This window comes from Pleuronectes platessa, chromosome 6, assembly GCF_947347685.1.
Source record: "Pleuronectes platessa chromosome 6, fPlePla1.1, whole genome shotgun sequence".
Classification (NCBI taxonomy): domain Eukaryota; kingdom Metazoa; phylum Chordata; class Actinopteri; order Pleuronectiformes; family Pleuronectidae; genus Pleuronectes; species Pleuronectes platessa.
In genome coordinates this window covers 6891282-6917471 of record NC_070631.1, presented here as the reverse complement: position 1 = coordinate 6917471, position 26190 = coordinate 6891282, and the positions used below count along the sequence as shown (strand labels likewise).

At 41.8% G+C, this 26190-nt stretch overlaps 2 protein-coding genes and 1 long non-coding RNA gene across 3 annotated transcripts; 2 read left to right on the top strand and 1 right to left on the bottom strand.

The window, feature by feature from the left end:
- Window positions 1–949: 949 nt before the first annotated feature.
- On the top strand, window positions 950–8650 carry LOC128442946 (rho-related GTP-binding protein Rho6). The gene is made up of 5 exons (XM_053425596.1): window positions 950–1174; window positions 1938–2025; window positions 5299–5408; window positions 5549–5683; window positions 5808–8650. The coding sequence occupies exons 1-5, from the start codon at window positions 1037–1039 to the stop codon at window positions 6051–6053; spliced, it is 717 nt and encodes a 238-aa protein (XP_053281571.1). The 5' UTR covers window positions 950–1036; the 3' UTR covers window positions 6054–8650.
- Window positions 8651–11808: 3158 nt separating this feature from the next.
- On the bottom strand, window positions 11809–17474 carry LOC128442141 (uncharacterized). Its single transcript, XR_008338803.1, has 3 exons — window positions 17394–17474; window positions 17025–17122; window positions 11809–12103 (listed from the first exon to the last, which is right to left on the bottom strand). It is a non-coding gene; the product is annotated as an uncharacterized LOC128442141 (long non-coding RNA).
- Window positions 17475–17601: 127 nt separating this feature from the next.
- On the top strand, window positions 17602–23767 carry ddx23 (DEAD (Asp-Glu-Ala-Asp) box polypeptide 23). Its single transcript, XM_053424407.1, has 17 exons — window positions 17602–17737; window positions 18666–18805; window positions 18949–19062; window positions 19244–19337; window positions 19421–19486; window positions 19578–19716; window positions 19806–19939; window positions 20135–20247; window positions 20336–20479; window positions 20606–20831; window positions 21107–21252; window positions 21372–21549; window positions 21825–22067; window positions 22163–22314; window positions 22410–22518; window positions 22659–22833; window positions 23059–23767. Exons 2-17 carry the CDS (start codon window positions 18666–18668, stop codon window positions 23280–23282), a joined length of 2397 nt encoding a protein of 798 aa, XP_053280382.1. The 5' UTR covers window positions 17602–17737; the 3' UTR covers window positions 23283–23767.
- Window positions 23768–26190: the final 2423 nt, after the last annotated feature.

Here is a 26190-nt window from a genome sequence, read left to right as displayed (position 1 = left end):
GAATGAAAATCTCCTGAAACTTCACTGCATTCTTATGGTGTTTGTTTTGTTGCAGACTGCTTTGTCCACAATCTACGTGAGATTGTGACATTTAATGACATCTTTAGTCAGTATACTCTAAAAACATGGATCTGTGCTGCATTCACAAACTAACAAAGTAATATCCCGGATACAAAAGCTGCTATCATGCACATTTGGAGCCAATAGCGATAATGTGTGCGTGTGCGAATACATGCACACACTTTGAGTCTCAGCTGTCCATCATGAGGTTTCACAAAAAAGATTGTGGTATTTTGGGCTCTGAGGTATAGTGATGGCCATTTTTCCAAAATAAACTGGAGGATGAATTAATTAAGAGTGTAGATTAGCAAATAATAATTATGAACATTAGTGTGTGGAGGAACCTTATGTTGAGACAATGTAAACATAACAAATATGAAAAAAGATTGTGTAATAAAACCAGAGGATGAAAAAGCAAAATGGTGTCACGTTATGGGGACTTGTCTTCCTTATGGTAACAAAAAGCAAGTACATGTAAATCATTGAATCTTAAGATGTGTGTATGTGTGTGAATTTGTCTATTTCTGTCTGCAGGGAGTCTATATTCCATTTTGTGAATCAAAAACCTTCACACACTTAGTATTCTTTACACTGTTTGCTAAATGTCTGAATAATTTAAACAGAATAACTGAACAATTAAAGTATGAAGAAGCCAAATATTTGAAAGAATGTCCTCGTCTTTGTCTTGCAGTGGAGGTGTGAGGGTGGTTGAGTTGAGGTGGTGCATGGAGGGGACTCAACAGGACTTTAATATTTATAAAACCTGGCCACAGCCCTGCAGCCCTGCAGCTCTGCCCCCTCCTCCTCCTCGTCCCCCTCTTCCTCTTCCTCCTCTCATTGGTTGGAGCCTCATTATAAACTTCAGCAGTGTCTCTCCCTCCCTCACTCACTGCTGCTCTCTCCCTCACTGACACACCAAGCTGGAGGCAGAAGGACTCATTCTATCACTTCTTGCAACCACTGGTATTCCACCTTTATGCCATCACTCCCCACCATGAAGGAGAGAAGACTACCCCAGCCTTTTGTAGCGAGGTGTAAACTGGTCCTAGTGGGAGACGTCCAATGCGGGAAGACAGCGATGTTACAAGTGTTGGCCAAGGACTGTTACCCAGAGGTAGGAGCTTTCTATAATGATGAAGTGCCTGCAGTTACTGTAGCATCGATTGTGCTATTGTACAGTTCATTAAAGCAACTATGATCAATTAATATGTCTTTAATAGTAGAAGCAGTTCATTGTCTCCCTGCTCCTGTATTATACTTCTTATTCCAATAATGCATGGATAAGTGCTCCTATATTTAAAGCTATTGATACGTTTTAATATACTATTTTATGTAAAGTAACTCCCATGGCACGATTAATACTATATTGGATTGGTGTTGTAAAGATTGTTTGAGTTATACTTACAGACTGGGAATAAACCAGTGTTAATAAGAGATATACAATTTGCTGAACCGATGAATCTTGTATCCGATCTTGTACTATCAAACATTCCATACCTTTTGCTGTTGGTCAGCCTCCCCATGGGGATTTGTTCTCACTACTAAATAATGGATAAGTAGGACTGGGCAATAAAACAATATAATTTTCATCGATAGCAGTATAACCAAAGTCCCATATATAAAATATAAATGTTTATCAAGTATTTGTGATTCTCTACCCATTAAGGAGAGTTAAAGACCACAAAAAGTCTTTAAATTTGAAAAAGGTATGATTATTATCAATACTGACTGATAAAGAAGCATTTTCCTTAGCATAATGTTTGGGTTTTATTCAAGCAGGCCTATGAATAAGTTAATGAGTTATCATGTGAGTTTGTGATTTGAAAAAACAAGTTGAAAATAATCCCTAACTCCTTCTTTTAATGGTCCATTTCTAGACGTATGTCCCGACTGTGTTTGAGAACTACACATCCTGCCTGGAGCTTGAAGACCAGCGAGTGGAGCTCAGTCTCTGGGACACATCAGGTGAGGATCCTGGCACTTTTGTGGAATTAAACCGTCTGCCTCTCACAGTATCTCAAAGCCACCCAGTCTGTCAATGTTTTGCGTCCGAGCAGAGTTTGAAGCCATCAGTTTCAGTACTGTATTCATAGGTTAATTTGGGGAACTTGTTTACCCTCACGATGAGACAGTGAGTCTGGAGAGAAGCCCCCTCGGCTCCTTTGTCCTACTCACAGTGTTGTTGTTTACTCAGGCGTCACTATCTGTCAGTCCTGTTTTGATGCAGTTAAGCTCCTTTTCACAACAGTGTGAAATCTGGTCACATTCAGGGAGTGAGTGGCAGGCTTGAGAAATAAACCCAAACTGGGTAACTCAAAGAGAAACCGGGGCCCCAGATTCACAGTATAGTACCTACAGCAGAATAGTTCTACACATGGAGACCTTTAAATGATTGAAAATGTGGATTAATTAAATTCTCACAACGAAAGACAAACAGGCAGAGTTTGAGAAAGATAACCAATTTAATTAAATATGTACTTAGGGCTAATTAACAGCTTTTTGTCTGGCAATTTGTATTGTCATTAATTCAACAATGTTTGATGCTAATGATCATTACCTCCACCATGGAAGTTGCATGTTTGTCTGTGTCTGTTTAGTTGTTAGTTAGCAGCATGATGCGAAAACTACCTACAATTTTGTGAGGCATGTCCCCAGGGAAGAGCTCATTCAAATGTTGGTGCAGATCTGGATCAGGGGTCGGATCAACAGATGTTTTTCCTTTGTTTCATTTTTGTAATATTGTGAGATATTGGATAGTGGAAAGTTAAAGTATTTTACTAACATTTGGCATCTGAAGACACCATCTTGACCATTTACTTTATACACTTTGTTGTTTTTATAAAATAATCATTAGCTAGTCAAAGTTCTGCTTTGGATTTTGGATTCCAAATGTGTTAAATGTCTGTTTGGCATTGCTGTATTGAAAATGTGTTGTGAGCTGTGTGGATAGGTTGATATCAGTGGCCTACTGACATGATGACCTTAAACATACAGAAAAATTATATAAGTAGGAGCAAAGGGATAAGCTATCAGCTGCATTATAGATTTCTTTCATAACAGTATCGGCCGAGGCATTGTGCTCAGAGGAAGTGGAGCTATGCCAGTTGGCCTGTAGAGGTTTCACAGGGGAAAGGGGGAAGCCTCATCCATGCAGGGGGTGGAAGTCTGTGGGCAAGTGACTGTGTGTGTGTGTGTGTGTCCTGTCTTACTATGTGTACGTGTGTGTGTGTGTCGTACTGTCGCTGTGAACAGAAGGCACAAGTGAGGGATACTGAGAGAAAAGATACGCATGACCTCCTTCCTGCCTTATGGTGTGTGCTGCGTTAAAAAAGCAATTGTGTAACAAAGACCGACACTGAACTAATGTAGGTTTGTCCGTTTATCTGCCACGAATAAGAAAACTTTCTGGACAGTCACCGTTTCCAGAGGAAAAATTACATAAGACATATTTACACTTGCAATACACATACACACAAAGTAAGAAGTTCCTGTCAGTCTTCATTTTTATTTTTCACACTCCAACTTTATTATCATCATGACATTGCTCCATCTGTCCTAATTATAAAAGTCAAAATGGATTCATCTGCTATTCTATCTTTTTAATTTATCAATTTATCATGAAGTTTATGATAAATCTACTGTAACGTGTTGCCTAATTGCACACAGCTAGCTCTGGCTAATGCTTCACTACCGGGTGAAGCCAATGTACTTTAAAGATGACAGACAGAGAGTCGGGTTCTCGCCAATGCATGATCTGGCATCTTCGGAGGAATTTCTCTTTTTAAATGTCACGATCTTTACTCTTTTCTTGAAACGTAGGTTGTGGATGTCTTCAAGATAGATCTCAATATAAATTTGATCGCCCACCCCTACTCCTTCAGCTAATGTTTGCTCAACTGTACGGGTTGTGTGTATGTGCATATATCTGTGTGTGTGTGTTTGTGTGTCCAGGCAGGGGGCTGCTGATGTGTGGGCGTTGGTAGGTGCAGAAGTTGTGTGCTCTTTAAATCTCTCTGCCTCCTCTTACATCACCTTGGACAGTTATGTGACGGCTGCTTTGATTTCCACTAAAAGAAAAGTTATTGATAGATTTTAGTTGTATAAGTCGTCCTACTTTGCAGAGTTAAGTCAAAGACTGAGTAAACTAGAAGGGCTCGGTTCACTCGGTCATGATATTAAAGTTAAAAAAACGCAATCATAACCGTCTCCAGAGCCAGACTCATCAAGATAACGTGATTGTTAGTTAATTCCGGTTGAGGCTTATTAGAAGTATCTATTCCTGGTATAATTATATTGTCTTTTATTTGCGAGGAATGCTTCTGGTGCACATTTGGCCCCCGAGGACAGGAGCAGGAAATTAAATCTTAGTGTTGGTGTGTGGGGGGAGTGATTAGGTGGCAGAGGGAAGACAATAGAGAGCGGACATCCTGTCAGTCTGTTTTTAGCACCGGAATCTTCCTGAGAGTTAGAGAACTTCCACATAACTGCAGAGATGGAAATTTCCTTAACACCATGATTCACATTCTCCTCACTAAGGTGTCATATTTATTATATTAGGGTCGATTGTCTGAGTGAAGTTAATCATGCAGTGGATCAGCGTAATAGGGCCTCTGTAGTGCAAGTGGTGGATGGAAATGATACACCACTGGAATATAAAGATATAATTGTTCTTGTCTGAGAAGTGAGAACATACAGTACTGACCCCATCAATACTGCAGCTCAGGTATGAATGAAGGAGGCAAACATTAAAAAGCGTTGTGCTGAACTCCTTTCTCTAATTATTTAGATTATAGAAGGCTTCACCAAACTTAAGATGGAAGTTAAACAGATGATAACTTGTTGGTTGTTGCACTGGTTTCCTTAAATTTTGCACAATTCATCATTTTAAAAATCTTTTATCTTCACAAACACATTGAGCAAAAATCATGACTCTGATCAATAGGGCCGTAGTCTCCCATTCGATTGGCTTGTTGATGTTCTCTCTTAAAGCCAAATCTACATCTGACCAAAGTTATTATGGCTCTTAATCAGAGAAAAATCATTGAGAAGCGTATTTAATGCCAATTTGGCTTCACTTTTAAGGAGCAGTCAAGTCCTCCATTTTTATGCAGATCCATATGGTTTGGCAGATTTGAATGTGTTTGCTTGTGTTTACGCTGATTCAGTTTTTTCAGCTTTTTAAACTACACATTCATAAAACTAAAACTTAACAATTCTTTGTCGGATATGTCATTTCAGGTTCTCCCTACTACGACAACGTCAGACCCCTGTGTTACAGCGACTCAGATGCCGTGCTCTTGTGCTTCGACATCAGCCGACCGGACACAGTCGACGGTGCTCTGAAGAAGGTATGGACAGCTCTATTAAAGACTGTGTCTCCATGAAATCATCTAAAGGTGGCAGCCTCCTCCATCAGTAGTGGGTGCTCCTCCATTTCACACTTCCGTTGACAGTCTGGTGACATCTCTTTTTATTTCTACTTGGAAAGTGGAAAGTAGAGATCCAGGACTTCTGCCCGAGCACACGGATCCTGCTAATAGGCTGTAAGACGGACCTGCGCACGGATGTATGCACACGCATGGAGCTGTCCAATCAGAAACAGAGTCCCATCTCCCATGAACAGGTTTGTGCCCTGACTACTCTTTCTCCCATTGTGATGGTTTAGGTATCTGTCTCCTGTTACCTTCTGCACATCCAGCTCACTCTCATTAATTTCTCATACCTATATTTTCCCCCTCACTACGTAGGGCTCGTCCATGGCCAAGCAGCTCGGAGCGGAGACTTACCTGGAGTGCTCGGCCTTCACGTCAGAGAAGAGCGTCCACAGTGTTTTCCGTACCGCCGCTCAGGCCTGCATGAACAAACTCCCGCCTGCCAGTAAACCCAGCCCCATCCGCCGCCTCTCCAAGCGACTCCTCCACCTGCCCAGCAAGACAGAGCTGCTCTCCTCAGCCTTCAGCAAGGACAAGTCCAAGAGTTGCTCCATCATGTGAAGACTGCGGGGATCATGCTCATAAAGCAAGGACAAGCAAACCACTGTATACTGTACGAAGGACGCAGGGTGTGCAAGGGAGAGAGAGCAACGATGTGGATTTCTACAAAGCCCCTCTCTCTCCTTTGCAGCCCAAACTCCCTCCACCACTTCAAAAAAACCACGGATGCAATCTCCATAGTCAACTCTGACACTGAACTTTTCACCATGACCTGTCACCAGCAGTCAGCGCAGGGACAGAGTGAAAAATGTTTGAGGTTGCAAAAATTCCTGATCAAATTAGATAATCCTGTACAAAGAGGGCCTAACCGGCACTTGAAGGTGCATAGCTGCTCCCCTCACTTAAAGGTGGCTGTGATGGAGTCAGCTCAAATAAGGTCAGTGCCTCCTCTCTGCTATGGGGGACGTGGTTGTAAACACTGCATTACCCTGATGAGACCCATTGGAAATTCTGAGAGTGGAGCCCTTTCCCATCCGTCTTTTGATTTGAATGTCTCTTTAAGGTCACAACACGGGCTGAGTGACTGGATGAAATGTAAAATCTGACATCGCAGGATATATGCGGCCTGCGTAATTTTAAACCGAGGCCCTTGACGAAAAAAGAAAATTCCTCCAGCTGGAACCCTCGCAGTGTTTCGTTTGGGAATTAAAGCTGACAGTGGAGAAACAAGGGGTAGAGCGACGGGAGGGATTTGGCAAGCAGAGTTTTCACTTGCAAAGGCGGTGGGAGGACGACCTGCGAGCACCTCTGAAGGAGCAATGTGACTCAGCACTCACCTGAGCCACTAAACAGCGTTGGGATGACTTGCTCTGTCACAAATGCAAACAGAATCTGGGCCATGGACATGTTTTATCAGATCCCCCATCACCACAGCAGACTCAATTGTTCAGTGTTATTAACAATAAGCCTTGATTTGAGCAGTGTTGCGTCAATGATGCCTCATCTAACTACTCCCTCCTGCTTTAGCAGCTTAATGGATATCAGTTTTAAATACAAACATCTAAATCAACATTTCTCAGTCTATAAAAGATAAAAACAAATATTTCAAATCGTGGTGGGTTTATTTTAATGAGCCATAAAAGTTCCTTGTTTGAATCTGCTGCCTCATGGATATTTAAAGAGTAATAGTTAATTTGGACTGTCGGTGTCTCGTGAGCTCACCATGCTTCAACACGCTCCAGGTAGAAACTGATGCTGCACAACCTGAGTAATCATCCTCTCTGTTTCACACTTTTCCAAAGCTTGGCACCTACATTACTTACACTGCAACTCCCCTGCTGAGAGTTCAGCTGTGGTTTGGGGGCCTCATGCTCCTAGCAATCTCATTAGCCTCTGGGCTCAAAGGCCTATATTTTGGGGGCCTCCGGTGTAGACAGCTGATATCCGGGCCAAGACTCCATCTTCCATTCACCCAAAACTCTGAACAATCCAACTCGGCTCCTTTTTCACACATATTCAGGATCTGTCTATAGAGATTATGCTAATAGTGGCTAAAGTAGCCTCGGGCTGCTAGCTTCAGGCAAAGATGGCTACAGAGTTCTGGTAAAGTTTTTTTTAAGCATACTGTTCGTAGTAGTTGTAGTATTATTCCCCAAGACTGGAAAACCGGTCGGTTTAGAAGCTCCTGCAGCCATTTAATGCCTTGATGCATTGTTGGCTTTAGATACCGAGGATTGGGAGTAGGTCGTTGTACCCAACAGTGCAGATTGGAGCGATTCAGTGATTGAAAACTGACAGAACTAGGGTGAATACGACTAAGACTAAATTCCCCTTTCATTGGACCATAAGTATTGTAATCAACGACTTAACATCTTTGCTTGAAACCTAAAAATTCACATATTTACCCCAAGTTGTTTCCCGAATATCAGTTCATGTGTTTTTTTGCAAGATTGGCTGGTTTCAAAACCAGTATGACCTTTAGCTAAATCTCTAACCCCAGCCATAGTAGATGCTTAACGTGACCCTAACCATACCATAACCTAACCAAAGATCTGAGACTGAGGAAGGTGCTACAGGAACCACAGTGTTAACAGTAAGGAAAGATTATCTGAAAGGGGAACAGACTCTGACACAACGCCGGCTCTGCCATCATTCCACAAGCGCATTGCGGACAGCGTCACACCATCCCGGGTATTACCACCTACTCCTGGGGCTTAAAATCTAATTCCCACCACATCTGGATCATCACCCAAAATGTCCCTGAGAAGAAGGGCTGGTGGAGCGAGGGTTTTTACATCGAATTACAGGCCGGTCCTGAATTGAGTTTTTTTTTCCATTTCTCTTTTTATTTATTTCTATGCTTTTAAAAATCTCTCAACTTCCCTGCAGAGTATTCCTGACATTTTCCATTTATAACGTTTTTTTTAAATTTTTTTAGGATGTTCCTTCTTGCTTGTGGTTGTCTTCAACGGTTTTGTAGCTGTTGATGTTGCTCTTGTATTCGCTCGAGTCTTCTGGCATTAGTGGCTGTTGACAGCTCAGCTAATGGAGGACTAGATGATTTGTAGGTCTGCACCGAGAAGCCCGGACTTCTCTGGATCTACGGCACACTGGAATTTAATGTGTTGCCTGGCAACAGTGTGAGCAGCACTCGTGTCTCCCAGAGAGTGGGGGGGGGGGGGGGGGGGATGGCTCTCGGAGAGGGCGCCTCACCTTGTAGCATTAGACAGAAGCCACAGCGAAGGTGATGGGTGGACGTTTCAGGGAGCAGCTTAAGATCTCTTCTTGTGTTTAAAGACCCCGTACTGGCAGCAACCGAGTGGGTTGTTGGAAATCGCAGGTCATTTAGAACATGTCTCTGCTGAAGACATTATTTCACTCGCTCTGTCCAGAGGATCGTGTTTTACTAAACAACTTAAATTTTACTCTATTTACATGAAACGTTTCAGGGTTCACTAAGATAAATGTCAAGATTTTTGATACCACATATAATTCAATGTAATACTAATCAAAGCTTGAAGGAATAATCACAGACGGAAAGATATAGACTAGAATAAACATTATATCGCATTTTCCAGTTTTTCCCAGAAATATTTACAATGTGAGATCTATCTCTATGGTAAAAACTGACAAGTAATGGATTGAATAATTAATTACAATTATTGAAAGTTTCTGTAAAAATCTCTGAGCTGATGATCTTCCTCACTACTGTAGCTAAACGTGTTTTAACAGCATCCTGCGGCACAGTGATAAAAGTCACTGCTGACTACAGTTTTTTTTATTATATTTAATTCTTTTTAATATTTTGAGTTCTTCCATTCGATGCTTTTTAAGATTTTTGCGAGACCTGCACATGTCCTGAATTTTATTTTTTCTTTCTTGCCCATTTTGTTGATGATTTGTTGTACATATCCTGCTTCTTAATTCCCTGGAAAGAATGTTACTAGAGCTAAACAAATGTTGGTGTCATGTTGCCCATCAAGGTTTAAATTATTGGCTGAATTCTGTATTTGTTATTGTCAAACATCATTTTCATCTTTAAATCTTTATTTAAATAAATACGTCTGGTGTTCATTTGCAAATCTGTGTTTTTTTGGGGGGAGAAATACTAAATGAACTTGGAACAAACTCTGCATAAATATATATAAGCATGAAATATTCAACACTTTTTATGCAAGATATCTAACATTCAACATGTCTGTATTTTTAAAGCCATGACACAACACAAGGCTGTATCTCTCAGTTTCAGGAGTTTTATCAAATAAGAACAAATGGTTACTCGGGTCATTTAATTAACTTCAAGGCTCCTTGAGAGAATCAAAAACTGGATAGGTTGGCAGCACGTTGTCTATTTTGCCTTGAGAAATAATGATAATATAGAGTGTTCCCAGGCCATGGCCACAGTAGTTCACTCAAGGCCAATATACAGATAACATAGTGTGTCTAACAGAAAGATCGGTGGATTTAGCCTAATTCCTCAGGGTCATTAACTATAATTCTCCAAAACCAAATAAATGAGACTGAAGTCATTTTTCCCGCATCAGAGTGAACTTCTTTTTGTGCCATCTCCTAGGAATGTGTGACCTACAGTCTGATGATGGTAGCAGCTTCACAATATGGTGCCAAAAACAAAAATGCCCAAAATAACACACTAGGAGACCAAAATAAACTCAACTGGCAAGGGTACATGTGGGTACAACTCGGCTTTGTCTTTACACGGATACAGGGAGAGGGTGTTTCAGGTAATATTCATACTTAGCGTATGATAAAACTTTAGCCAGTCATTCGTCTACATTTTTAACTGTAAGTTTAAAGGATTAAACAAGTTGTTAATATGTGTTTTAAGATACTCAAAGAAAATGTTCAGCTACAGTCTTTACCCCCAAAAACTAGACTCACACAACAGCAGCAGAGATGTAAATGGTGCTGTACCAGGAAGACAGATCACACGTCCAGGCATTGATTTAACATTTGAAGCATCCATTTATTTTGTTATCAATCCTATTGATCATCAAAACGAGACTTCATGCTATTGATACTGTGAATCAATCTGCCCACACATATTGGTGCTATGGGGCTCTTGTGTGGTTAAGGCAATAACGGATAAAGTCTATTAATTTCCCAAGAACAACATATGCCATCATTTAAATTAAAAACTTAATTCCACTCCCACTACCGTCTCTTCTCCTTCCTTCCTGATGTCACCGACCATCCTCCCTGACCTCCATTAGCATATCTGCTTAGTCTTTAACGTGACTGATATCGACTCTTATCTGGAACTCCCTGGCTACGTCCTGCTGTCACACTCGGCTCGGTGATGATATGACAGAGTGGCTGAATGTTTGCCATTCCTGAACTATCACAAACAGGATACAGCAGCGGCCCATGACCTCTTTATCCATTACTTTTGTGCAACAGGAGGAAATTGTCAGAATAAGCTCTGGATCACCGGCCTCAGATAAATTAAGTCTCTTGTCGACTCCAACATTGATTTTCCGCAGCCAGAAATGGAATGGCGGTTTGATCGTCTTTAGGATAAACTGGGCTGCCAGCCTGTGTGTCTAGTCTCCTGTTTCTTATCTTTCTCCAGTTTCTCTGTCTCCCCGTCTCTCTCTCATACATTGCACACATTTATCAAGAATTGGCCCATGTACATTGCATGTCTCTGCAGATCAGATAAACCTCTGATGAAGGCACATTGAGCCTGTCATTCACGGTAGTTTGCTCCGAGGCACGATTACACTGTGGGTCTGGGATATGGAGCTGAGGCTCAGACATAGTCTTCTAAAAAAGACCCCACCTTTTTGGTGCTTGTTTTGAAATACATATTTTAGGCAGTTAAATGAGAGGATGGAAACATATTTAATGTCCACAGCTGGTCAACCTAGCTTAGTGTAAGGAAAAAATTGTCTTGGCCGGGACAGTCATGCAAGTGATTTCCCCTTTCCAGTCTTTATGCTAAACCAGTGATACTCTCTAGCTTAATAATCGCAGCTACGTTATTTATATAATAAATGTCATTACAGATGGAAAAAATTAAACCTACATTAATTCACCAGTGTTTTCAGCTGTAGTGGTGTTAAGAAGCCCCACAATAGGGTCAATGGTTTTGGTATTTGTGGGAGAATATGAGAAAGGAGAAACGATTCACAGAAAGATATCTGTATGCATTTTTTTATTTGTTGATTGAAAGGGTTAAAAGTCTGGAACGTAATGTATAAAAGGTAGTTTATTCAGGACTGATGTTGATTGATTAATAATTAAAATAATAATATAATATAATAATGTAATAATATCAAAAATCTTTTGGGTAGTTTTCTGTCCCTGCCATTTTTTTACTGAGTGCCATTAGAAGATCAGTTTATCGATCCGTAAATGGACAAAATCTAATTGTGGTCATACATACAAGCCAACATTGATATGTGTGTTACTGACATGTTGTATATAGACTGATGCACAGGTCAGAATCAAGTGATCTGTGCAATCTAGACGTTTGTCCCTTCCTCCCTGGATGGATGGTGCCTGCAGCAGAGAGGCTGCGACTGCAGAGGATCAGGCTCAGGATTTGGGGGAAGGATGATTTCGGATGAGGAAGTTGTGGCATCTGAAACCTGTAATGGGGATTCAGAATGAAATGGTCACAGAGCAGCAGGGCTCACTACCACATAAGGGAATCATCTATCAGACATGGCAGCCCAGACACACATGAAAACATGTATATATGAGGCAGTCTCTCACACACATTCGTTCAGCCAACCTATCAGACCCCTCCACCGCCGCAGGAGCGGAGCAGGAGGAAAACTGGCTCATGAGAGGATGAGCTTCAGTACGCTGCCTGGTTACTGATGAGCTATCTGCAGGCTGACGTATAGGTTATATTCCCCCAAATGCCTGAACAGACACACACACAACACACACACACGCATGCACACACACAAACACACACATACACACACACTCTATAATAGCAAGCTTTGCCACAGCTGCTCTGACAGAGTCATAACTCCTGTCCCTTGATGGAAAATGGGGTTGTATGTCAAAGGCTCAGCTGGGTGATGTGTAGGGGAAAGAATGTCCCATATGGTCGTCTGACTCTCCACGCTTCACTCCAGAGGAGATGGCCGCTATGACAGGCTGTACGATGTCATTACTGCTGCAGACACTGGACGTCACGATGAGCACCATCGAGAGCCCAGTGGAGTTTGAGGAGGTGCAATGGCCCTGAATCCTGTGATCCTCCCAAAGTCGGACCATAAGGAGGAGGAGACAGACGTTTGAACGCCAAGCAGAACCAACGTATCTTTGTTTTTTTACCCCAATTTGTAAAGAGGAAGTGCTGGCCCATGTATTTCCAACATAAGACTCTTTCTCTATACATATTTATATACCTCAGTGACAGTGACAGCCATGGCCAGGCCCTTTTTGGGAACATGATATCTAAAGAACGCCTTATGGGGAACATTGGTACAAATGTGTAGTTGGCGTCACGGATGAACTGATTCCAATTTTGGTACGTTTTTGGCCTTGTGATTACAAGATCTCAGGAACACCTTGAGAGAATCCTTTCAAATTGAGCAGAAACGTTCACTTGGACTCAAAGAAGAACTGATTCGATTGTAGTGGTCAAAGGTCAAAGGCCAAGATCACTGGGACGCGACAAACCTCTTTTTTCTTCTGAACATGTTATCTTAAAAACATGATGAGTAACCTTTCAAGGTTGTTACAAAGGTTAAGTTGGACTCAAAGACGTACTGATTAGATTTTGGAGTTGGAAGGTCAAATGTCAAGGTAACAGTGGTCGCACAAAACATGTTGTCGGCCTTTTTAACGTGATATCTCAAGTAGGTCTGCCTTCAGGGATTTCTTTCAATTTTGGTCAGTTTTCACTTAAAGATGAACTGATTACATTTCAATGGTCAAAGGTCACAGTGACCTCATACAAGTCTGGATACAAAAGGTGTGTAGACTCAAATTGCACTGGTTGGATGGAGGCATACAACCACAGGGTAGTAATTCTAAAATATTGTTTGTCCAAATAATCCAAGTACTGTTAAAAAATGTTGGAAATGAGAAGCTTTACATTCCACTCATTTCTGTGTGGTTAATAACTCTTTCAACCAGTATGCCTGTTAGCTTAGTTTAGCGTTATGACTGGGAAACAGCAAGCCTGGCTCTGTCAAAATTGTAAAACTAAACCCAAAAAACCTGCTCACTGATGAGCATCATATATCTTGGTTGTTTGGCCGTATATTTGCCAGGACAGTTATCAGAGTGGTATCGATCTTCTCATCTATTTCTCAGCAGGAAAACAAATTCGCATATTCCGCCAAAATGTCAAACTATTCCTTTTAACAGCCTATTCATCTTTTCAAATACAAGCTGTCAATGTATATTCATATGATGATTGATCGCTCCGTCTGCCCTCTCCGGGACAAAGGAACAGAATATAACAAAAAATAAAAAGAATGGTACTGGACTTATGGAAGTGACGCCTCGTTCCATCAGTCCGTCCCTCCGTGTCTGACGGTTCAGCCCAGAGCTGCTGTGATGTGACAGGCTGAGGCGGCAGGGCAGCTCGCAGCCTGTGAACGTCTGTGTGCTTTGGGCGACTCAATGAGGCACACAAACATCAACAGACAGCCGAGCACAGCCTTTCTATAGCCCTGAACCCTGAGGACTAACTCACATTAATATTTACTATAATAAGCTGTATTAGCATATTGTGCATAATATGCTAGAAATGAAGTATTCATTAAACATAAAGAATTTTCTAAGTACATCTGCTGCTGTAAATCATGTTATTCTTTGCCAGTGTGTTTCCATTGTCTCTTTGTGTGTCTGTGAGCACTGTATTCGCAGCTAATGGCATCCAAGCGTAATGATGTACATGTGAACTGGTGTATGAATGTGTGTCAGCGTGTGCTGTGTATACTAAGCAGTTTATCGTGTCTGCTCTGCATATTTTCTCCTTCCTATGAAGTGCAGCGAGGTGAGGTTCACAGACCCCGGTGCTCAGCGCGGGGCTGCAGGAAAGATGAGACCCCGCGTGTCCCTCGACTCCCCTGCTCTGCCTCCCCTCATTCCCCCCAAATGATGGCACTCCCCAGAAACCCCCTGTTTATGCACATTGTTCACCATCACCACACCTAACCCCCACTTCCTGCCCACGTCGCCCATTCGGCACCCCCTGAGGGCATGTCAAGAGTGAGCGCTCTTCAGGCGGTTTAATTAGACATCCACGCCTGACGTGGGGAAATGTGCAGGGATGGGAGTCGAGACAGGGAGGCATTAGGTGCTCGGGATGGGGGTTGACTGTAGTTTTGAGTTGGTGGGAGAGGGAGATGTGGTGTGCACACCTGGAAAACAGCTAAAAACAATCCTATCTGTGCCACCCAATCATGTGGTTCCATCTTAAGCCTGTTTCTAACGTATCACTTACAAAATATTTCCTGATCAGTGGAGTCTATTCCAGATTATATCATGTTATCAAAAGTGTCGAGAGTGAAAGAGTTGACCCGTAAAAACACTATTTGTCAACGCTGTGAAATTGATCTCCTCCTAACTGTAATCAATAGTCAGCTGTTAGAGATCAGAATGAGGTAATAGTCAACATTACACAACGTTAGCTGAAAGCAGTTAAGCTCCCGGACGTGAGGAAACATTCACATTTACTGTGACACAAATAAAACATGTAGAAAGGTGGAGCCTCATGTGCTATAAAAGAAATGGAATCACCTCCCCCAAGCAGGTAGCTTTCTCACCACGGTCCCTAAGCAAGATTACACAAAAACTACAAGACGGATTATCATGAAATTTATAATGGAAGGATGTAGTACAGCTCAATGAAGTTTAATGTGGATTTGGATCAGAGGGCAGATCCAGGATTTTTTCTTTTCACTCTCTATAACATTGGGTCATCTTCATGGATCTTGAGGAGAAAGCATCAGGCCCATTTAGATGACTCACATCTGTGAGTGTGTGAAATTCAGTTCAGTTTGATTGAATTCAAGTTGGTGCTTGGTGGATGTATGTGTTCAAGAGTGCCTTTCTAGTTTTTAGTTTATTCCTCAGTTGCTTCCTTCCTCATAAAACGTAGTCTTCAAGCTTTAAATACCATTTTATTCCTCCTCACGCTCACTGAACTCACCAAAACACGAATAACTAGTTAAATGGAGTAATGTGGGAAAACTCCCAAATTTAAATAAAGGCTGTTTTTCCTGTTCATGAATGGTGTGATCGTCTCACATCTTTCTTATAGAAGGCTTCTTGCTTTACACCTACAGACGTGGGACTGACATGCTGAACCAATGTTCCTTTATTTTCACACTATATGAAAAATGTCAAAAGAGGTGCTGCTCCATAGGAACTACATGAGGCCAGGGGCCGCTCTTCTGTTGGAGGGTCATATCTGGCCCATGTACTTGGAGCAAAAGAACAATTTAATAAATGTTGTTGTACTTATACTACTCAATGTCTATGAAATCCATGTAGGATATTTAGAAAAATACACTAATTTACTGCATTTTTTGTTTCTTTCCTCATAAGACATATTCTTCCAGCTTTTAATACTATTTTTTTGAATGCACCTAAAGATGAATTAAAAGCTAGTCGAATGGCGTGATGTGTGAACACTGCCAAATTGAAATAAACTGGGTTTTTGCTGTTCATTCCATTGCAAGGATTTCATGAATTCACATAGTGTTAGTCAGGCCAGTGCTTGTCAAATCCTACCCCCAGTTCAATACATTAAATACAAGCGCTGGCTTTTATCTCACCAGCTCATTGTTTTCTTCCTCACTATCTTTCCCCCGTTGTGTGTGCATTTATTTTTGTATCCCATCAACTTTGATCTGTTCCTACTGAGAGCGCTTCACCTTCACAAGGGCTCCATAAATCTCTCTTGATCTCTCCGTGGATGAAAAGGCAGGTCCAGAATATGAACAAGCATCCAGCCCGTCTGGGCCCTAGTCGAGCACGGCAGCCTCTGAAACGTCTTTCATCTGTTTGCAGGAGCATGTACGCTCACACAGACACAGAGGATGGTTTAGATTACAGGGAAAACAAGGTTCGGTGTCTGCACTTCTTGAATGTTGATATGCTGCAGAGGCTTTGTGTTCTTAAGTGGTAGCTACTAAGCAGACAGACCTGTTTCATCATGGCTGCACTTTATAATCTGTGGTCAACAACAGACTGATAAGAGACTGTCCCACTGAATTATATAGATTCAGGAGGCGTCTTTCAGTCCCATCAGTATAAACTGTCTTACGAAACTCTTTCCCTGTGCTGATAACTCTACACGGTTTAGTCTTATCTACTCTTTCTTACGACTGTATTTAAAATAACACATTGCAATACACCTTGAAGCTTTCATGATACTGAACATCAGCTCGGTTGCAGCAGCAGTGAGCAGGAATGGAAATACCTCCCATATCAGAAGTCACAACGGATAACCTTGAAAATTGTCGCCCCACTATATTCACGATGAAGGTGGAAAAAATAAATATTGAAAAAAATAAAAGAATGGAGTCTCACCAGTGGAGGTTGCATTGACTTTAGTTGCAGCTGGTTCCTGGATCTGGAGCTTTTTCCATTTTTGTTGACCACATGACTTCATTCTTCTTTGGCTTTGGCTGGAAAAATATATAAACTGCATTAAATGGCCAGGATTGGCATTAACACACCATTTATATAATTTATTCTGGGTAATGTGACCCCACAGAGGCTGAAACCAGTTTCAGATTTGTAAAGCCTTTGTTACTGCTTATATATACAGTCTTTATATAGTGATTTTAAATCAAACTGGTCTGATTTTAAATGGTTTAACCTCTTTTTTTTTAAACATGCTCTCTGGGACAATCAGGATTTGACAAAAGTACGTAGAGTGACGTCTTATCTTTTTACCTGGTTTCACGAGGCTAAACAGGGAAAACTTGTTCATGGCGTCGCTTCTTGCTTGCTCGGGACGACGCTGCCACCTTGCGCTCGAGGGAGAAAAGCTAAAATATTTTTATTCAGGCGTTTAGGTGTCCGTGTGCCAAACAAGCAAGGTCCTGACAAGATTCGCCCGCATCGCAGGGAAATGTAGTTTTACCGCCGGCTTCCTCCCGCTTTGTCTCCAGTCGGCCTGCAAACTCCAAACACTTCATCTCCCACAAGCCATTGCTTGCTTCTGCTCGTGTCGGGCAACATGGCGTCTTCTTGAAGCGTTTATAAATCGCAAATAGTTTGTTGACAAGCGAGAAAAGGTGAGTTTTAATGTTGTAAACGACACATTAACCTCCTGGTTTTTATTAAATGTAAATATTTGACTCTGCTGAAGGTTTTAAACGTCGCTGTTTATTGAAGATCATTAGCTTTCGTGCTAAGTTGTTAGCTAACGTCGGGAGCTAGCTTGTTTCACGATATTCCCTGCATTCATTCTTCACAGGCTGAGTTTCTTTATTCTGTTCTCCTGCTCGTTAAAGAGCTCATTTAATTAACTTTGTGATATCTACATAAGAAGTTGATCAACTTTGAACTTAAAGGAGTGACGTTTAAGGAGTGTGTTCGATAACAGAGCATCCATTCACTGTATAACTGTCTTAACATGGTATATTGAGCTGTCTAAATTGCATTGAACAACATTCATCTCAAAACCGAATGTTAACAATGTTAAAAACTACATGGATTAAGTCACAAAGTTATCATCAGTAGTATTTCATTGTTTTTGTGCACACATTTACTTGATGTTTGTATACATTCACCCTTTTCTTTTGCACGTGCTAAAATCTCACTTCACTTTCAAATCTGAATACATATATGCGGATTTTTGAGAAGTGGCTGCCATTTATCCAAAGCAACCTTATTTCATTAATTGGGTCAAATTTGTATTATTTTAAACTCTGTTAATGCAGAATGTGGTAATAACAATAACTATCAGACATTGTCTTTTGTTTAAATACCCTAAAGATTGATACATTTCTGCATTATGATAATAACTGTTCTTATCAATGAAGTTGTAAATACTATAGTAAATATGACTAGTGCACTGCAGCAACAAAGCACCGCAAGTGATGGTCACCAACCAGTTTTCAGAAACTACCATCAGCTGTTATATGTGACATGAATAAGGTCTGGTGATTTATTATATGTGTACAGAGAATATAGTGAATAATTTTGAATCTGTCTTTCCAGATGGCGGCAGACTCCGCGGACAAGAAAGATGCGGAAACCTCAGCGACCAAAGACAAGGGCAGGAAACGCAGCACCTCACGAGACAGAGAACGGAAACGGCGAACGTCTCGGGAAAGAAATCGCTCCAAATCTCCAGAAAGGTAACAAACGCAGTCACAAGCTCATATTTAGTCTCCACAATCCTCGCCGACTTCTACCTTATCTCTTCTCGCAGCAAGCTTCAGTCTGTTGGTTATTGAATTAAATAATGTTACATCGTGTCTGACGTGTTTCATTGTTACAGAGACCGTCGCATGCCAGACAAGGACAGAGGAAGAGGCAGAGAAAAGGAAAGAGAGAGGGGGCGTAAGGAAAGAGATGTCCATCGACGTGATAAAGATCGTAGCAAGAAGTCCAGGTAAGTGAAATCTGAAATACAGAACTCTGTGAAATGGATGCTTTAATCCAGCAGCTTCCCTGTGTGACGTTGCCTACAGGTGTGTCACCTTTATGGTCATTGACATTTCCAACTTGGACAGAAAGTTGTAAAAAACTTTTGATTACACCTGTGAAATTCATCTGTCATTCTACTTCCAAAGGAGTCTCTCACCCAAGTCGAAGGAGGCCAAGCTAAAGAGAGACAAGGATATAAAAACAGAAGAGGAGGAAGATGGAAAAAACAAGAAAGGGAAGGTATGAATTCGTTTTGAATGAATCTTTCGATAGTGTTGAAAGATTGTTATTTTGAGTTTTTAACATGTGTTGCTTCTGTGCAGGCCCAGCCTCTGTCGTTGGAAGAGCTTCTGGCCAAAAAGAAGGCAGAAGAGGAAGCAGAGGCAAAGGTGAGAAGTTCCACGAGGAATACATTCTATTTTCCCTTTTTTGTTGCTCCACTGTTGTTCCTTGCTTATTTTTTTAATTCTTCCTTTTCAGCCCAAGTTTCTGTCCAAAGCAGAGCGAGAAGCTGAGGCTCTTAAACGGAGGATGGCACAGACAGAGGAGAGGAGGAAGTTGACGGAAGATGAGAGGAAGAAGAGGAGGACGTTTCAAGACATCGGGAGAAAAATGATGGGTTTGTATCAGCATCTGGTCTGTTCAGTTGTAGACAGTCAGCAGGTTGTTTGTATGTGGATAATAAATGAGACTTTCTGTCTGTTACAGAGGACCCCCAGGAAAGGGAGAGACGAGAGCGCAGAGAGCGAATGGAGCGAGAGAACAACGGGAATCAAGAAGATGATGGAAGACAAAAACTCAGAGAGGAGAAGGATAAAGGCAAAGAACTTCAGGCCATCAAGGTTTGTCATCTTAAACCTCTCTATTTTTTTTAGGCGGATGGATATCCCCAAAACCATTTGTATTTATTATCACAGAAAAATATTGTTGGCAAATTATATTAGAAAACTTGAAATTGAATGTGGAGCTGCACATTTGCACTGAATAGGCAGCGACGGATGATTGACTGATCTATGTAAACGTCTAACCTTTTGCAGGAGCGTTACCTGGGTGGCGTCAAGAAACGTCGGAGGACTCGTCACCTGAATGACAGGAAGTTTGTGTTTGAGTGGGATGCCTCTGAAGACACATCAGTCGACTACAACCCAATGTGAGTCACCGTCAACTTCTTGTTGAAACCTTATTTCTGGAATTTAAGGTTTTGCTAAAATATGTAAACAACACAATCTGTCCTCCAGTTACAAAGAAAAGCATTCAGTGCAGCTGTATGGACGAGGCTTCATCGCTGGCATCGACTTGAAGCAGCAGAAAAGAGATCAGTCACATTTCTATGGTGACCTGATGGAGAATAGGCGGACGCTGGAAGAGAAGGAGCAGGAAGAGTGAGTAACCCATTGAAGTGATCAGCTCAAAAAACTAATGCTGGGTGTATATCAATAAAACAAAAAAAAATGGGACGTTTGCGTCGCTTCCATCGCTTAACTATCAAATCTTTCTACTCCGCCCAGGGTGAGACTGAAGAAGATGCGTAAAAAGGAGGCCAAGCAGCGCTGGGACGACAGACACTGGTCCCAGAAGAAACTGGACGAGATGACGGACAGAGACTGGCGTATCTTCAGAGAGGACTACAGCATCACCACCAAGGGAGGAAAGATCCCGAACCCCATCAGGAACTGGAAGGAGTACTCGCTGCCTGATCACATCCTGGAGGTCATCGACCAATGTGGCTACAAGGTCAGATCCCTGAGTCATAGTTTTCCTAAGAGGAATACAGAGTGGTGGAAGTCAACTGTGAAAATTGGACCATCTTTAAACAATGTAGCTTTTATATATTGTTGCATGATGTTGGTCACTGCAGAGATAAAATGCTTTGATATCAAAATATAGAGGTGAAAGAAAAATAATCATTAACTGAAAACTGCTTTATGCTGTAACCGAAGCTTCCACTGAACATCTTTAGGCGAGTAACTTAATCGCTAATGATTCATTTTTCTCCTCTTCAAATCAAGGATCCAACACCTATTCAGAGGCAGGCCATTCCTATTGGCTTACAGAACCGTGACATCATTGGTGTGGCCGAGACTGGCAGCGGTAAAACAGCTGCTTTCCTGATTCCTCTGCTTGTCTGGATTACCACCCTGCCCAAAATCGACAGGTAAAACCATCTATGACCGGTTAAACACAAATAAGATCACTAATTAGATTCTCAAATCTCTTTTTAGCTTCTATGTCTTTTCACTCACACTAACTTCCTCCACTGGGTTGTTGCTGCAGGATTGAAGACTCTGACCAGGGACCTTACGCCGTGATCATGGCCCCAACTCGTGAGCTGGCTCAGCAGATCGAAGAGGAGACATTAAAGTTCGGCAAACCGCTCGGTATCCGTACAGTAGCTGTTATCGGAGGAATCTCAAGAGAAGACCAGGGCTTCCGTCTCAGGATGGGCTGTGAGGTGAAACATTCAGCAGATACACAAGAATATAAAGGAAACAGTAACATTATCATTTAAGTTAGGATGTAAAGTTAGTATCCAGAGCACAAAATGCTGCAAGTCTTTCCTAAGCCTGTAAATCAGTAACGTTGGTTATACTGGGTCACTTTTGTGAATAATCTAAGAAATGAATAAACTGTTCTTCTTTATATTCTTTAACACAAAGATATTTTCTTTACCATCGCAGTAACGTCTGAATCACTTATTCTCTGTTTTCTTTTTCCTCATCCATTCAGATTGTGATCGCCACTCCTGGTCGTCTGATCGACGTGCTGGAGAACCGCTACCTGGTCCTGGGCCGCTGCACCTACGTGGTCCTGGATGAGGCCGATCGTATGATTGACATGGGTTTCGAGCCCGATGTCCAAAAGATTCTGGAGTACATCCCAGTGACCAATCAGAAACCCGACACAGAAGAAGCTGAGGACCCTGAGAAAATGTTGATGAACTTTGAATCAGGAAAACACAAATACAGACAAGTATGTTTATCTGTTAATAAACAGGATGCTTCTGTAGGTTCCCAGTGCTTTGATGTCGATGTTTTTTTAACTTTGTATTTGATTGCACCTTTTAGACGGTCATGTTCACAGCCACTATGCCCTCGGCTGTGGAGAGACTGGCCAGGAACTACTTGAGACGTCCTGCTGTGGTTTACATCGGGTCTGCTGGCAAACCTCACGAGAGAGTGGAACAGAAGGTCCTGCTCATGTCAGAGGGAGAGAAGAGGTAAGTCGGACACGACAGCAAACTGTAAAAACCAAACAACCCGTTTCATATCTGTGACATACTGAGTGTTGTGGCTTTTGTTTTGTGTGATGCAGGAAAAAGCTACTGGAGGTGTTGTCGCATGGTTTCGAGCCTCCCATCATCATCTTTGTCAACCAGAAGAAGGGTTGCGACGTGCTCGCCAAGTCTCTGGAGAAGATGGGGGTGAGTCACTTTGGATTAGACCACAACTTTACCAAACTATGGTGTCACTGTTTGATAGTTCTCTCTTTTAATAAACTCCCTGTCAAAATATACAACACAATTGAATCTGACTGGTGTCCTCCTCCTCCTCCTCCTCACAGTACAATGCCTGCACGCTGCACGGTGGCAAAGGCCAGGAACAGAGAGAGTTTGCCCTCTCCAATCTCAAGGCCGGAGCCAAAGACATTCTGGTGGCCACAGACGTTGCTGGTCGAGGTATTGATATCCACGACGTCTCAATGGTCCTGAACTACGACATGGCGAAGAACATCGAAGGTAAGGGTCCTCATTCAGTGCAGGGTTTCCTCAGGACTCACGGTCTTTCTTTACGCTTTCTATTTTTCTTTAATTTAATATTCATTTGATGAAAAGAGTCTTGTTGTTAAGAATAGATAAACAATGTGCAATACGTATAAATAACTACATCTGAATGAGCCCATCCATGTGTTAGTATTTTACTCTGTAATAAAATTCTCTTCCTCTATTCTCCTCCTCTTCCAGACTACATCCATCGTATCGGTCGTACGGGTCGTGCTGGTAAGAGCGGTATGGCCATGACGTTCCTCACCAAAGAGGACGCGGCGGTGTTCTACGACCTGAAGCAGGCCATCCTCGAGAGCCCGGTCTCCAACTGCCCACCGGAGCTCGCCAACCACCCGGAAGCTGCGCACAAACCGGGAACCATCCTGACCAAGAAGCGACGCGAGGAGACCATCTTTGCCTGATGCACCGTTTCAGACCGTTTCATCATGTTGTTTCTTTACACATCAAGGGATTTGCTCTCCAAGTTAACTTTGCCAATATCTCAAGTTGTTTCTCACCTTGCCTCCCGTTTCAGTTTTTCGTCTTTTATTCAAGTCCCGGACAGAAACGCTTTCAGAAATCCACAGCAGTGGTTGGGGGATGGCACAAGGGCATTTCGACGGTGTACGAACGTGACCCCATGATTACTTAGCAGGACACTGATACTGTGCACTGTAAAGATTCTGCCCTTCACTTACTATCAAATGTGACAAATACCAACCCAGGATGTGAGAGTAGATGTGTAGTGAGTACTATGTTGTGTATTTTTTAATTGAGCGTCGCGAATTGTCATAACCTGAGTTTCCTGTTTTAAGAGACCAAGAGAGAAGATGAAGATTTTCACAAACACATCAGCTGGCTAAACTGTAGTAAATTGTTTTGAATATAAACATTTGTGTGAAATCTGTGTCTCATTGTCTAAAGATTTAATTTGAAAAGAATCAACATCTGCCTGATCCAGTTCTCTGCCAAAGTTTTGGAGATTTAGTGTTTGTGATTTCCATATTTGTCTCACTCATTCTAATTCAGTGGGACTGGTTTGGAAAAATGGGATGTTGCATCACATTTATAATCAAGATTTAAATCTATTTGTGATGAGTTGTTTTAAATCAAACCTGATCAAGATACAAACACATTCTGGAGAAAGTACAGTAGATGAGGTTTAGTGTTGGGAAATTATAACTGATACTGACTGATATAACTGAACCGGTGCAGGACCAAATCCAGCCAGTTCCTTTCAGTTGGAATTTTAAAAACAATTGGCCATATTTCACTATGTGATATGTTACTTAAAAGTCGACGGTGCATCTTTTACCTGCTGTCATCAAACTGTTCATTACTCAGAACTTGGTGCCTGTAGATTTAGATCGTGATCACTGTAGTTATCAATCAAGTGAACGTTTTCCAAAGCTCGAGTCTTTTTAGTATAAAACTTCTTCTGGGATTCGTACAGAAAAGGCAACAGTTACCTTTAAATGTCAGTTTTTCTATATTCTGTTGATAATCTTTTTCAGTTTTACACATGAGGACTTTGGATTGTCTTTCCCGTGTAAGAATGTTAAAAAGGAACGTTTCTAGGCCAGTATGAAGTCCAGGACCCCTGTCACTGGTTATCTTGGCTCGCTGTCTGGCCGGTACCCAGCCGTCCGGACCGCTCCGTGAAGAAGGAGGAGGAGATGTTTCTTTACTTGGAATGCGGCCACTTTATTTCTCGGGTATACAACAGGAGCAACACTCGCATCACATCTAGGTGGTCCGTCACTTCTCGTTATACACACACTTTTAAAGTCTTTTCCCACAATACCCAGGTGCACTACGTCACACACTACAAACTTTCCTTAAAGGGGCAGGCCATACCTGCAACACAACAGCTCTCGGTCTAATATACAGATGGCAAGAGAAAGCAGAGAGGGATTTTTACACACTGTCTGATAAAGATTCCGACAGTCAGTGTTGTGCATGAACGAACGCAAAAGAACGCGTTCAATGAACACGTTCACTTTTATGAGAACGATGAACTGAACGCAACACAATGACAAATAATGAATTTGAACGGTGAACACGTTCATATTGTAGCGTCCTCGCGTATAGACGACAGGAAACTTCTCTCATCCACCACTGTATTCTTCATTCCTCTTCCTCATTCACCCTTGATACGCCAACTCATCAGCCAATGAGAGCCTGGCATCCCACAATACCCTACAGCCATTGGCCTAGAACTTTCACGTGCCCCACCCCTAACTGTTCACTGACCCTCGGAACATTTCAATACTTTCTTCTCAGGAGAGACGCTGTCTAAATCAGAATGTGCGCAGTAGGCTTCTGCGCAAGATGTGCGCAATGGGCTTCTGCGCAGGATGTGCGCAGGAGCAACACTCGCATCACCTCTAGGTGCTCCGTCACTTCTCCTTATAAACACACTTTTAGCGTATTTTCCCACAATACCCTGGTGCACTACGTCACACACTACAAACTTTCCTTAAAGGGGCAGGCCATACCTGCAACACAACAGCTCTCGGTCTCATATACAGATGGCAAGAGAAAGCAGAGACGCAGACTCAGCAACTACATCCGAGATCCGATGCACCTTATTATTATCTGAGGGATTTTTACACACTGTCTGATAAACATTCCGACAGTAAAGGCAAGGGGTAGTGATGGATAAGGTTTTCTTTAACAAGTTAAGTCTTTCATTCTCACTTTCCAACTTAAAACTATGAAATGAACTGAAATATGAACTAGTTCAGAATTTAAATGGTGAACTATGAACGTGAACTATTCATGTTTACTTGTATGAACTGAACTTTGAACTAGTTCATGAGAGTAGTGAACTTGCACAACACTGTCAACTGGAAACCATTGGGACAAAACTTTACACTATGACAATCCGATTGTTGATTATTGAGACACAAGAAATGACGCAAACAGTTAAAAGTACATAAAATGTCATGTTTATTTTGTTGAAGTCATATTTTTTACTCATTGTTGTAAATCTATTTTCAAATAGAAAGCATTCTATACAGCATCAGGCAGGAAATGTCTCACTTTTTACACGTCTGCTGTCTCTTCTGATAAATAGAGGGAAGAGGCGTGTGGGCCACGCTAGCACGCTGTGTTAGTCTGGTGGATACATCGTTATACTTAGTGCAGTTATTGCATCACAAAGCAACCATCCCCAAAGAAATGTAGTGCAATTCTTTTTTCTTTTTTTGTTGTTGTTTTTCTCTACTCACACAAAAGAGGAAGTCCAGATGGTCTAAGGCGTTTAAAGTTTCTCAATGGTCGGCTTCGTATTGCATACAGAATAAGACAGAGGAGACAAAATAATAA

Coding starts and splice junctions, on each gene's coding strand:
- LOC128442946 (XM_053425596.1), top strand. CDS start 1,037: ATGCCATCACTCCCCACCATGAAGGAGAGAAGACTACCCCAGCCTTTT. Junction 1,175..1,937: donor CCAAGGACTGTTACCCAGAG/GTAGGAGCTTTC, acceptor GTCCATTTCTAG/ACGTATGTCCCGACTGTGTT. Junction 2,026..5,298: donor CAGTCTCTGGGACACATCAG/GTGAGGATCCTG, acceptor ATGTCATTTCAG/GTTCTCCCTACTACGACAAC.
- ddx23 (XM_053424407.1), top strand. CDS start 18,666: ATGGCGGCAGACTCCGCGGACAAGAAAGATGCGGAAACCTCAGCGACC. Junction 20,832..21,106: donor TCGACCAATGTGGCTACAAG/GTCAGATCCCTG, acceptor CTTCAAATCAAG/GATCCAACACCTATTCAGAG. Junction 22,315..22,409: donor ATGTCAGAGGGAGAGAAGAG/GTAAGTCGGACA, acceptor TGTGTGATGCAG/GAAAAAGCTACTGGAGGTGT.